Source organism: Trifolium pratense, linkage group LG6, assembly GCF_020283565.1.
Source record: "Trifolium pratense cultivar HEN17-A07 linkage group LG6, ARS_RC_1.1, whole genome shotgun sequence".
In the NCBI taxonomy this organism is placed as follows: Eukaryota; Viridiplantae; Streptophyta; class Magnoliopsida; order Fabales; family Fabaceae; genus Trifolium; species Trifolium pratense.
In genome coordinates, this window is record NC_060064.1 from 34,065,837 (window position 1) to 34,079,827 (window position 13,991).

Here is a 13,991-nt window from a genome sequence, read left to right on the forward strand (position 1 = left end):
ATTAAACCTATTAACTAAGAGCCCTAAACGTTATAACTTAAATATATATTATTCCCTAACCAAGTTTACACATGGATAATGAGATTTAAACCATCACTGTTGTGAAATAAGAGTCAAATAATTTTCAACTGAATCAACATTCATTAATCATTAGTATTACAATGTTATGTTATCTTTTTTTTCTCTTTAGTTAGGACTTTAACCCTGAAACTCCTGCTCCTTAACCCTTAGTTCAACTAGCTTAACCAACCGAGCTACCTTGATTATAACATAACTATATCATAAACTCTCACCGTTTATATCTTTATAGCCAAGTCAATTTTTTTTCTTTTCCCATTATAGCCAAGTAAATTATTTTCTTTTCCCATTAAACTTTTTTACTAAGAATAAAATTTAATAAATTTATAACAAACTAGAGAATACATTTTTCCTATAATTTTTTTATTCCGAAAAATCTCCAACGATAACTTAAAACAAACCCACACTTATATTCCGCAACATAGCTCCGCTCCACTCTATTTTTTTAGTCAAGTAGCTTAATTTTTAAAATTTCATTTCTTTTTGACAAAATTTAAAATTTCATTTCAAAAGTGAACAAATATAATTTGGATTTTGGTAAAAAAAAAAAATATAGTTTGGATTTCACACACCAACTTCAAAATATAGCAATGTTTCTACCAACTAAATTATAAACACGTAAAGCTGCACTTTTAATTTTATGATATAAAAGAATAATCTATTCATATATAAATGTAAAATTATCTGTAAAAGAAAAAGGTCTAAAATTAATTTATTGGTTGACAATGTATATTTAAATTCTGCAATTACTAGTATCAAATAAAATAAATAAAATTAATTACTTATATAGCACCGAATTATAAAATAAAATCATAAATTTGAAAAAATAGAAATAAATAATTTTGCTACATTGCGTTTCTTTCTATCTCATCTGCATCCTCGTTGCTACTTGCTCGAAGAACTTCTTCGAGGACAAGTTTCTTCTCCATGGATGCATCTCGTTTCGATATCTTCGACATTTACCGAAGATTCTGTGGTAAATTTTTCAACTTTCTCAAGATTTCAATTCTTAATTATTGTGTACCAATTTTTTTAACTTAGTTTTTAATTTTCCCTTTTGGATCGTTGAATTCAGCTTCTTTTTTTCTTAGTTTTATCATATTGTTTAATTTGAACACCATTGCATGAATATCATGATTAATTTGTTTATCTTGAAGCAATAATTTTTATTTAAGTTTTTTTTAGTTTTAATTTTTGTAAATTTTTCTTTTTTTTGTTAGTGGTGATGTGTTATGTGTTATTATTTAGGTTAATATATATTCAACTAATTGCATGCTACTAATTTGCATTGACTGAGAAATTGATACATGAACTAGAAAAAAAATTATATTTTTTGTTGAAACTATAAACATAGTAACTAAAATTTATTAACTATTATTTTGAGTTTGTGCAGAAATAAAATCAGGACATGCATTTGTTGTTGGTGAAGAAGGGTATAGACAAGATAGTGACTTTCAGAAGGCTAAGGTCACAAGGGAGGCATTGACACAACTCTCAAAGTTGGTGGAATCTAGAGTTAGTACAGGGTATGGTTCTTTCTTTGATTTTCTTGTGATGATTTTGAAGCCGAATAATTAATTTTTCTACTTAGGGTTTTAAATCGTGGGCATGGGCGCGGTAGCAGTTGCGTCACAATATTTGATATTGCAGAGAATCACGGTCAAATGTAGTCTTAAATGAGGTCTAGTCGTGGTTTCGGCAACAGAAACTGTTACGTCAAATGTTACCTTAAATATTTGATATTGCAGAGAATCACGGTCAAATGTAGCCTTAAATGAAGTCTAGTCGTGGTTTTGGCAACAGAAACTGTTACGTCAAATGTTACCTTAAATATTTGATATTGCAGAGAATCACGGTCAAATGTAGCCTTAAATGAGGTCTTGTCGTGGTTCGGAAACAGAAACCGTTATGTCAAATGTTACCTTAAATGAGGTCTTGTTGTGGTTTCGGCAACAACGGAAGCCGTTATGTCGCAGTCTAGATCGTGGTTTTGAACCTTTTGTTTAAAACCCTAGTTTCTATAATAAGATATATTTTGCTGTTTGTGATTCTTGGATAATCTTGGAAGTTTATTGGTTTCTGTTAGTGAGAGTTTTATGAATTATGATTACTATGCTGTTAGCTGCTGCTTTAATTGTCTATTGTTTTGTTCTTCTGTTGTATTCTTTCGGACGATTTGCTGAATGTTCTATTTTACGTGTGTAGCTCTAGTTTAGGGCAGTACATTGTATACTCTAGAAGTTTATGTTTCTAGCAGCTTCTATTGGCCGTCGAACTAGTGGGTCACACGTGATCGCTCCGTGCTGAAGCATTTAATTTCATCAAGCAATAAAGTGCTATTAAATATTATAGACTTATGTACCAAGCTAAAGAAGGTATGTGGCGTGGTGATTCCAGCTGCCGATATCATTTAAACGAGGCTTTGGATGTGAGATCGAATCCCACCAGCATAAGCTTTAAGTTTTTAGCAAATTATATCAGTTTTTTTTCTCTCCAGATTAATAACAACAATTGCTGCTGTGTATAAGTGGTCTTCGCCGGTGCCACTCGCTGAAAAATCAGAAAAGTAGTGCATTGAATTCTAATTACTTTCTGCAAACAAAAGAAGTTAATTAATTACTAATATAAATATACTTTGAAAAAACTCGCCTTGAAGCACCGCTAAGTTGCATCAGATATTGAAAGGCGAGAGTGCCAGTTTTCATTTGAATCGAAATTGGCTTGTTTTGATGGATTCAACTGGTTCATGATCGGTTTAGTGGCAGAAACAATCCAAATGCACGACTGGACCTTATTGTTGTTGTCTTTGTCATGTATTTCTCAATGTTACTTCTGTATCACATATAGATTAATGAAATTTATATGTTCATAAAATCGCATGATTGCACTAAGTGGGCATCTTTCTTCTCTAACTTAAAATTTCTTGACGTGTCAAATTTTCAGGGCAACAATTTTTGATGAACTTTCAATGCTCATGTCACGGCTGGGTTTGATGGTCAGTTTCCCTTTTTTTACCACATTCAATCATGCATATGTTTATCCAACATAACATTTGCAGTAGTTAGATACACAGAAGTGAGACTCCGAACGTGAAATTTCAAGAGGTTGTGCATTCTCTATATCATGAGGAGAGAGAACAAAAAATATCTAGCACAATGCAAATAATTATTGCATTCATTTTGTTGTTTCCTCTCCCTTATGTACTTCCCGTGTTTATCTTTCTAGGCAACCTTTTCAGAGTTCTCTCGGTTCTATGAATTTGTTTTCTTCATGTGTCGCGAAAATGGGCAAAAAAACATCCGTAAGTATCTATGATAAATTATTTATGTACGGTCTTCTATTTAATCCTTTTAACAATGAAGTAGAATGTATACTCACTGGTTATCCTTTGTTTTCCAAAATTTGATAATTTACAGCTGTAAGCAAGGCATTAACTGCTTGGAAATTAGTTCTTAATGGGCGGTTTCCACTGCTTCAACCATGGTGCGACTTTGTCGAGGTACAATAATGCCTATAATAATACAATTGTCATCCTTGTTCTCATGAGCAACGGGTGGTGTTATTGCTAGAATGTTTATAAAAGATGTGTGATAAATTTCAAATGATAATGTGCACACTTCAACTTTTTCCTTTTTTAATGCAATATTTGATTATTGTAAAGCTATGAAAAAATAAACCTGAGCATCTCTCAAAACCCAGCTAGGTAAAAAGACCCGAGCTCGTGTGTGATCCTTTTAACCCTGATCTAGGGTTAGGACCACTTATTCTCTCAAGTGTCGGCTAATTTAAATATTCATCTAAAGGCCCATTTTATATGATCAGTGTGCCTATCCATCCGTACTTCCTAGTAGGGTCTTGATATTTTCATTTAATTTCTTTTGGAAACTGGAAACTGATCTATTACTTTTTGTTTAGAAAAATCAACGACACAACATATCTGAGGATACATGGCAACAGGTTCTGTCTTTCAGCTTGTGTACGCGTGATAATCTAGATGCATATGATCCTGAAGGTATTGTTCTCATCGTTTACTTAGCTACATAGATACATAAATTTGTACATATATATACCTCTCTTCATGTCATTTAATAAAGCTTTTTTCAATGCATTGATACTTGCATGATCATCTCATTTCTTCTCCTCGTGCTGCATCTGCATGTTTACTTGAATTTTTACTAATTTGAAATACTGTGTTAAAGAAAAGATTCCAACCTTTAAAAAATGGAAGGTTAGATTAGAAGACTTGAGGATTCTGCATTGGAAGTGACGCCGGGGTAGTCATGATGTGTTTTTTACTAATTGATTTTTGTGCTTGCAGGTGCTTGGCCTGTTTTAATAGATGATTTTGTCGAGCATATGTACAGGTTAGGTTTCTTTATGGCCAAACAAGGCATCTTGAGTTCTCACAGACAGTGATTTTGAATTTTGCTGATAAAAAAAATTTAGTTTTTGATAGAGCCTATGGCATTGATTGATACATATAGTCCTCTAAGATGCTAAATGGTGGATTGATTAATATCTTATTGGTTTTGGTTGATGCCATGTATAATATATAGGCAGAGTAAAATATTCAGTCAATTAGTTTCATAAGTGTAAACCAGTTCTCATTTGTTGTCTATATACTTTAAGATTGTTTTTTTGTTGTTGATAAGTATGCTTTAAGATTGTTGTTAGCATGTTATTGTCAAGTATGCAAGTTACAAAGGGTTCTGTAGAATGTCTTTCATCATATTTTGGACAAGGTCTTGCAGAAAATGATGTCCCGTAAGATTAATATATAGGTTGGTCAGCATAAGCGTAACGGTGTCTCATCATATTATTGTTGTACTTGTTTGACTTTTTGGAATCTCTAAGAGCGTAAGATTAAATATTTGTTTGAAAGATCTCTTGCATTTTTCATGCTAGTGGACTTATCAATGAATTCCAGATCCTGATATCTATAATTGCTACTGATTTAGGCATGTCTCAGTTCCAAATGTTGATGACTTGAGATTTAGCTTGAGATTTTGTTGCTTGTGTTTGTGTTCATTTTTTTGCTCTGTGCTTATTAAAACAAATGCAGCCCGATGAAAGATGCTCCATATTTTGAAAGGATAATCTTGTTTAGTGAAAATTATAGATGACTAGCTTACATTGAATTAACAAACCTTGCTTTGTAGTCTTGTGTTATAGTTAAAATTAATGACTTGTATGTGGTTTCCTTTCCAGCTGGGGTCTTGCAAGTTTTAGAGTTTTGCAACAATCCAATTTTAGGCACTCGTTCTCTGATAAATTTTGAACTCACTGGATTTTATTATATCAGCATAACTGACCTTTGTTTAGTTTACTGTGCTTCAGGTTACCGGGATCATATTATGGTAATTCCAACTTCCATTGCAACTGTGGTGATCCCGAATCTCTGTCAACTCCTGGTGAGTTAATTGAAGTTACTATTGATATAAGGAAATAGTCTTTCTAGTATATAATAAGAGTCCGTTTGAATTGACTTATTTGAACTTATCTACTAGCATAAACACTGATTTTGGTTTTCAAACAGGACTGAAAAGTTTTGCTGGTATAAAGAGGAAGTTAGCTGATGAAGCAAGAAATGATGACATGGAGTACTCCTATATATCTGAGGACATGAATGCTTCAAACTGTAAAAAAAGTAGAGCATATGGTGTAGCAGATTTGGAGGACAATCTACTAGGGAATGCACCTGAAGAATGTATGGAAACTAGTAGACAAAGTAGCCCTTTGTGTTCATCCAAGTCCCAATGTGCAGTTGAAGGTTGTCTATCTAAGGGATTTGCAGGACTACTCTCAACTAGTTCTTATATGCAATTTGGTAGAGAGAGGAGAGCTTCCTTAAGATGAAGACCCTATATAGTTAAAGTACATACAAATTGCTTTTGCTAGTCGGATGTATTTTATTTTATATGAGCAATGACTATATAACTGCACTTTCTCATTATTTCTGATAGCTGACTTTTACTTTTTTCCCCCCTTCTTTTTCTTTTGTGATTAGAGTATATACAAATTGCTTTTGTAAGCTGTTGTATTTTATTTTGTATGAGCAATAATTATGTAATTGAACTCATTATTTCTGGTAGTTGAATATTTTGTTTTTCTTTTCATATATGTTATAATAATTTGAAGTTCTGTTTGTGCATATCCTGTAAACTTTAAAAAATTGTGTGAAGTTTCAGCAAGAAAGTGCATATAATGCTTTAGGTACTTAACTGATAAATGGATGATCCTTAAACATGACATACAGGGGCAACTGTATATATAACCTTTTTCGAACAAAAATTAGCTTCACATTTGCCATAATGAAGGTTTTTTAAGTGTAAACTATGATCAACTAGCACAGTTCCTTTCCCTAATACAACAATTAGGACACTGAAACCGGTTAACAATGATGAGCGCTTCATTGATACGTCAACTTAGATGGAACCTCGGTTAACAATGATGAGCGCTTCATCGATACGTCAACTTAGATGGAACCTCCTATAAAGTAATGTACCACATAGACACTTTAGACGATGCATAAACAAACACATTTACACCATCCATAACACAAACACTTGCGATAAAAATAAAAATGTAAATTTTGGTATAAATCATATTCTATTTTAATCTATTTTCATCCCTATATTATGATTTCAACAAAAACATCATTAAGAAGATTAAAAATAAGCTGTCTACTGTTGACCAATTAAGTCTAAGTGTCTCTCTCTCTCTCCCCTATTCTGGACCTCATAGGTTGAGGCCTGAGGGTGTGTGTGCATGACATTTTAGAAACTGCGCCTATCCTATATTATAGAAAGTGTATTTTGAACCCGTTGACATAATCCACGTTCCCACAGACCCACACTGTCCATTGTGTATGGTGGAAAATGGAAAGCAAAATTGAAGTATGTGAATGTGACATAAACCAGAGTACAAGTGACAAGATCACATGATCACAGTACCATGTTATATGTGAATGTGCATAGTTAGTGTTGGTGAATGCAACTCAATGTAGTAGGCTCAACAAATTTAACAGGTGACAAGATCATATACATGATCACTCTTTCTCATGTGAGTGCTCTACAAGAGTACAAGTGGAAGTGGTCCATTATATTGTCCACCAATGTTTCAAATTATATATATATATATATATATATATATATATATATATATATATATATATATATATATATATATATTTTAATGATTGTCGATGATATTTTTTAGAAATAAAAAATTATAACTTTCTTCGTTTTTATGGCTGAAATAGTGGTATGATTAACACCAGTTCAGTACGAGTTACATCATCCAATTGATATCAGTTAAATTATTATCTCAATCTTTACCAGCTATTAATGTTCACTTCCATGTCCATTTCTTTCTGCTCCCTACTTTACTACAATATTTCTTTTCCACGTCTCTCTCTTATATAATCTAATAGTCTGTTTATTTTCTAGGCTAATTAAGAATAAATTCCTTTAAATTAAAACAAAACAATATGTGTGGTCATATAGTGGATCCAATTCAATTAAAGGTGTTTTAGAATTAAGACTGGCTCCTCCTAAGAACTCCAATTTTATTTGTTTTTCTAACTTTCCTTATAAATTATAATGTATTTTACACTCCTTATTTTTTAGGTTATGATTTTTATAGTAGTGATTAATTTTTTTTTCCTAAAAAAAAAAAAGTACACACATGAGCATGTGATAAATATAATTAAGTATTAATAAAATACAATAAAAAGGTCCATGTAGTATAATTAAATATTGAGAAAATACAGTAGATTTGAGCATGTAATATAATTAAACTTTATGCGAGGTGTTTAATTATATATAGAGTTTATATATGCAGAAATTCAAACAATCCTTTAATCATTAAAATTTATATATTTTTTTTCTTTCATCTTCCATATATATAATCATGGCGTTTTCATCAACACCAAGGTCATCTTCAACAGAAACTATCACAATTAAAAAAGATCAACCACAACCACAGGTTAAGTCATGGTAAGTGTGAGTGATCAGTTAACAAATATAAATTCATAATAGCTAGAGCCTAGAGGACTGTGTTTTTTAGTTTAAGATATGTACTTGTAAAAAAAAATTACATATGTATTCCAATCACATCTCATAATTATTAACCACATAAATAATTTTCTAAAACAAAATTGGTACCTGTCTGTCTCTAATGAGAAAAGTTATAACAAATATTAGTAATTAATATAAGTTAGTGATTATATTAGAGATTAAAATCTAAAACTTGGTCCCATTTTTTTGTAATTGTTTTTTCTTTGTTTTGGGTTTGAGTACCTGATACATCCATTAATTCAATTGTGATTATATGATTATGAACTTATATGTGTTCGTTAAATCAAATTTTTGATTAACGAAATAAAGTCATTTATTTTGTTCGTAAGTTGTTTTTGTACCAATTATTTATTTTTAAAAATACATGGTTATTAAGTTGTTTTTGTACCAGGAAATCTCGATCTTCTGGTACGTACAAGTTTGTATACGGCGGTGAAGAAATATATTACATAATGAAAGGGCAAGCAAATATTTCCATAGAAGGCTCATCTAACCCTACAGTAATAAAAATTGTTGAAGGTGACCTTGTGACCATACCTAAGGGACTTGTTTGTACATGGAAGGTGTTTGATGCAATTAAGTATTACAAATATGTTTGAATTTTCTATTGATTATCGTGTGTGTAATTTTTTTTTGTCAAGTAGCCTAGTGACTAGAAATTCCATCAAGTGGGATGATCGGGGTTCGAACTCCTACCCTCTGCATATAGAATGTAATGTCTCTACCAACTGAGCTAAGCTCACAGGACTCGTGCGTGTAATTTATTCATATGGAAAATGAAATAATTCATTTTATACCTTGATTCCTTGGAGTATATATTGTCATTTGATTATTGTGTCATGGGTAAAAAACTTATGTTGAGGTTGTTGTAATTTTGTTTTAACAGCAAAATATACATGTTTATAAAAATGAGATAAAGTACGAGAGATATATAAAAAAAATACAACCATGCTCCGACGCCAAAAATAATCTATAATATAATTTCATGTAAATTCAAGATGATTTGTTATAGTCTATATATACAAGAGTTGGAATATTATAGATGATTTCTTTTGGAATCTAACCAATTTTTTCACGCACCGTAAATTACTAAAATACCTTTTATTTGAAAGATGAAGTCCACCATTGGTCCATAACCATATTTTTTTTTTTTTTTTATGGTTGATAGACGAAATGACAAAGTCATTGAAAACTCATACACACAAAGTGGGGTGACCGGGGTTCGAACCTTGGTCCTAACGTCCGACACTAGCAATTTCAGCATTTCTACGATTAATCTAAAATTTGTGGACGGTCCATAACCGTATTAAATGGGCCTTAAACAACAATCTGGTAATGATTTACAAACTCTGGTCATGTCTATTCTAAAAACCACAATATTTGGTTTGGTCTAGTGGTAAAGTGTTTATGTAGTTCGTTTTAGATCCTAGATTCAATCTCCAGCTCATCGTAAAAAAAAAACGTAATTTTTTACTTTGTCCATGAATCTTGGAAAATTGTTACTTAAAACATGACGGAGAAAAAAATATTTGATCAGGTGCAATCTATAGTCTCATTGTTATATTACATTTTTCAATATTTTAGGCTACACTAACTTTATTATAAGAAGACATTGACAACACTCCAATAGATCTCATTAACATATTTACTTTGCTTGAAAATTGAAGTCGAATGTTCGATATTTTTCTTCCAAAATTAGATATATGTGTGGAGATCGTTCATTATATATAATTTTATACATACATAAAATATATAATATTATTCCAATAAATAAATATGGAGTAAAATTTACACATAAAAGTGGATGTAATTTAGGTCTACCGTGAGAGAATGTACACAATTAAAATTTTGAAAAAAAATTAATTTCAATAAGGGAATTTCATTAATCATAAATAGAAAATAAATAAATATACAAACTACTGTTTAGCTGATGTGTACTAATCAGATAAAAAGAATACAAAAAATAAAAAACTTAATTTCTAGATGCTTAACTGTTGATCAGACAAACAAATCTTGGCGGCAAACTGGACAAGTAGTTTTTCCTTTATTGTATAACCATAACATTAAACACGAGACATGAAATTCATGGTTGCAGATTCTAAAAGGTTGAATGAATTCTCCTTTTTTGAATTTCTCCATGCAAATAGGACAATCCATAAGATTTTTATCATCAAGAAAACTTTTAACCGGAGGCAATAATGTTATAATTTTCCATCTTCTTGAACTTTGCTGATTGTGATTATTTAAAGCATTGTTACGTTGATTGTGACGGCCTCGAGTAGTTGTAGTAACAAAATCAGGATCATAGTTATTCACCGTTGTTCTTATAATATTAATAAATATAAAGACCATGTTGAATGCCAACATAAAACCTACAATTGTAATTGCAGCTGAGGAATGTGGCGATGTCCATAGAATGATCATACTAATAGCTGTAACTATGAATGATATCCACAAACACCACATTTTTGTACCTAGCTAAAGAATGAAATTGAACTCGTTCACCTTTTGGAAATAAAAGAAATTTGATTTGAATAATAAGTAGTATAGAGAGTGCACACACAATGACTATTTATAAACTCTATTATTTACAATAATTTTAGTTTGTTAAGGATCAATAAAACTAGGATTCCTATCCATATCTACAATTATTGCATTATAAAAAAAAATAAAAAATCACAGTATATCTTTATCTTTGAGTATCTTTGAGTCTTACGGAGTACAAATTTTTTATTTAATAAATTGTTTTTTTTTTAAAAGAATAAATTGTTTATTTTTGAGTATCTTTGGTTTATATTTTGAATCATTATCTTTGTATATCTTTGGGCAAAAAAAAGAATTATATTTGTATATCTCAGTTCAATGTATATGTAATTCAAATGTATCTAAATTTTGGGTATAAAAACAAGAATTAATAAAAATTTGAATTCAAATATATTTTTGATAAAATTTTAATATCTTAAATAAAAGATAAAATTGAAACAAACAACACTACACAAAAAAGATATATTCCTTTTATATAGGCATATATATCTTTTGTAAAAAAAAAATTATAGATATGTGACTCAATATTAAATCTCGATATATTCCTTTTATATAGGCATAGATATCTTTTGTAAAAAAAAATTATAGATATGTGACTCAATATTAAATCTCAATATTGAAACAAACAACACGACACAAAAAAGATATATTCCTTTTAGAATATTGAAATATTCTAAAGTTGTCACATGACCTATTGAATATGCCTTGAAATCTCGATAACAAGAAGTCAAAAAATTATGTTTTTTGGGAGATGCTGTCTGGTCACGCCCAGGCGTGGGAGCTGGAGCCCAGATGTGCAAAGTTGGGCTTAATTCCGGTAATATTTTTAGTCCCTACTTTTCATTCAACTCGTGTATACTTTCACATTTTTGAATAATTTTTTGTATTCATGTTTATAATATTATAAGAACATCTCCGATAAAAATTTAGAATTTTTTAACATAAGGTGAATTAATTATTTATAAATTTTTATTGCAAAAAACTAAAAAATTCATATTTAATTCAGCTTTTGTTAAAAAAAAGATTAAACTTTTGGAACGGAGATTCATATAATGCACTAAACATGACCGCAGAAAAAAAATTAAAAATGGTATGCACGGGTTGAATGAAAAGTAGAGACTAAAAACATTGACGAAAAAAACTTCAGTGACTAAAACGTGTGAAAAAAATCTTCAGGGACTAAAATGAAAATTCTGGAAAACTATAGGGACCAAAAACATATTTAACCCAAAAAATAATATCACCATTGAAAAAATTCTAAGAGCATCTCCAATAAAAGTATAAAGAAAGTTTTATAGGCTAATGATAAGTTTTGACACAAATTTTAGACACAAATAAGACACATATCGTATTTCACTGTCAACATCAACTAAGAATTAGACCTCTGTTCTGCCGATCTTCCGCCATCACAACTCTCTGGCTAGTATCATCGGCGTTATGTTACATGTTACTGAGAAGATTTTTGCTGAGAGAGAGAAGAAAAATTACAAATTTGTCCTCGTGTGCTAAAAATTTGAGTCGAAATATGGTAATTGTTTTTTTAGTGTATGATATTAAGTAGAACAAAATATGAAATTTCTTACCTATATGTTGAGTTTTGATATACATGGACGAAGGTGGAAATGGAGTAAGGAACTTACTCCATATGAATAATGCTAGCAACACACTCTTTAACAAACACACTCCAACACACTCTCTTTTATTGGTTGAAATTCACATGGGTCACATAAAAAAATATGGACCCATATAACTTTTATGGGACCCATATAAATTTTAACCAATAGAAGAGAGTGTGTTAGAGTGTGTTTGTTAAAGAGTGTGTTGCTAGCACTCCTCTACTCCATATTATTAAAAAAAAAAAACGATTAGATGCCAAGCCACATAGGATAATTTAATTTTTTCAATATTTTTTAATTGAAAATTATAAAACTCAGAAATCTCATCAACATATATCTTCATCTCATCTTCAACATTGTTCATGATCATCTTCATTAAACTAAATATAACTCAAAATTGTATAATTCTAAGTGTTTTACTTACCTCAATCTTCTTCTAAACTCTAAAATCCCCAATTCACATTAAATCCTAAATTTATCAAACTTGAAAAATCTCCAAATTTATCTTTTAAGATCTTGTCAAAAAAGAAAAAACAAAAACTTTTAATTAAGAGGACTTTCATTTATTTATATGCTTACAATAAACATGTAAGTTACTACTTTCGATCATCACATATAAGTTAGGTCTATCATGACTCATCAGAGAATGTACACAAAAGCACAAAAATAAATTTTCGGAAGAAAAATTTCAATAAACATACAAACTACTGTTTCAATCTAATTATAAGTACAAATTAGACCATTCTGTCAAAAACAAAATTGCAAATTGGATCAAAATAGTAAAAAAATAAAATTAAAAACTTAATTTCTATATGCTTAACTGCTAATTAGGAATACAAATCTTGACGACAAACCGGACAGGTAGTTTTTTCTTGATTGTGTAACCATGAGAATAAACACGAGATATGAAATTCATGGTTACACACTTTAAAAGGTTGAACCGATTCTCCTTTTTTAAATTCCTCCATACAAATAGGACAATCCATATTTTTGTCATCATGAAAACTTTTAACCGGAGGCAATGATCTTGAAATTATCCATCTTGTTAACTCTTCAATTATTTCAATTTCAAAACTATGATTATTTGATATGTAATTTTCCCTTTCCATTGATTCCCTTGTAGTAGACTCCATTGATTCACTTGTAGTAGACAAGAGAACATTACTTTCATTAGTATATTGAATTGCTGGTTCATGTAATGCACTAGGTCTTGAATTTTGCTGATTGTGATTATCTAGAGCATTAGTATAATCGATAAAAATACTTAAACATATATATATCAAGTTTAATGCCAATATACTTAAGAAAATTTTAATTGAATATGAGAATGGCAATGACAATCCTATGAGAATGAACAAACTAAGAGTTGTATTTGCGGATGCTACGAACCACCACAATTTCATTCTTTAATATCTATAGCTTATATATCAAAGAATAAAATTGAATAATAAGTAGTAGAGAGTGCACACACAAATATAAACTTATTTATAAACTTTTGTGTACAAGGATTTACAGTAATTTTAGTTTGTTAAGTATCTTAACAAAACTTGGATTTCTTAACAATATCTACCTACCATTATGGCATTATCAAAACAAAAAAAAAATATGGGCCCTATTTTAGTTTTCAAAAATTAAGAAAATAAAAAACTTGTTTGAGAGATCTCTTTTAAAAAAC

At 30.2% G+C, this 13,991-nt stretch overlaps 1 protein-coding gene across 1 annotated transcript; it reads left to right on the forward strand.

Annotated features, from left to right (window-relative positions):
* Positions 1–888: 888 nt before the first annotated feature.
* Positions 889–6,194, forward strand: LOC123888803 (defective in cullin neddylation protein AAR3). Its single transcript, XM_045937987.1, has 9 exons — positions 889–1,054; positions 1,472–1,604; positions 3,022–3,073; positions 3,304–3,379; positions 3,495–3,577; positions 3,994–4,090; positions 4,397–4,442; positions 5,416–5,489; positions 5,615–6,194. Exons 1-9 carry the CDS (start codon positions 1,006–1,008, stop codon positions 5,932–5,934), a joined length of 930 nt encoding a protein of 309 aa, XP_045793943.1. The 5' UTR covers positions 889–1,005; the 3' UTR covers positions 5,935–6,194.
* The last annotated feature ends 7,797 nt before the right edge of the window (positions 6,195–13,991 follow it).

What these genes read in the sequence shown, in the direction of transcription:
- LOC123888803 (XM_045937987.1), top strand. Translation starts at nt 1,006, where the DNA reads ATGGATGCATCTCGTTTCGATATCTTCGACATTTACCGAAGATTCTGT. An exon ending in TGTCACGGCTGGGTTTGATG is followed by an intron (nt 3,074 to 3,303) that starts GTCAGTTTCCCT and finishes TTATCTTTCTAG; the next exon opens with GCAACCTTTTCAGAGTTCTC. An exon ending in AGATGCATATGATCCTGAAG is followed by an intron (nt 4,091 to 4,396) that starts GTATTGTTCTCA and finishes TTGTGCTTGCAG; the next exon opens with GTGCTTGGCCTGTTTTAATA.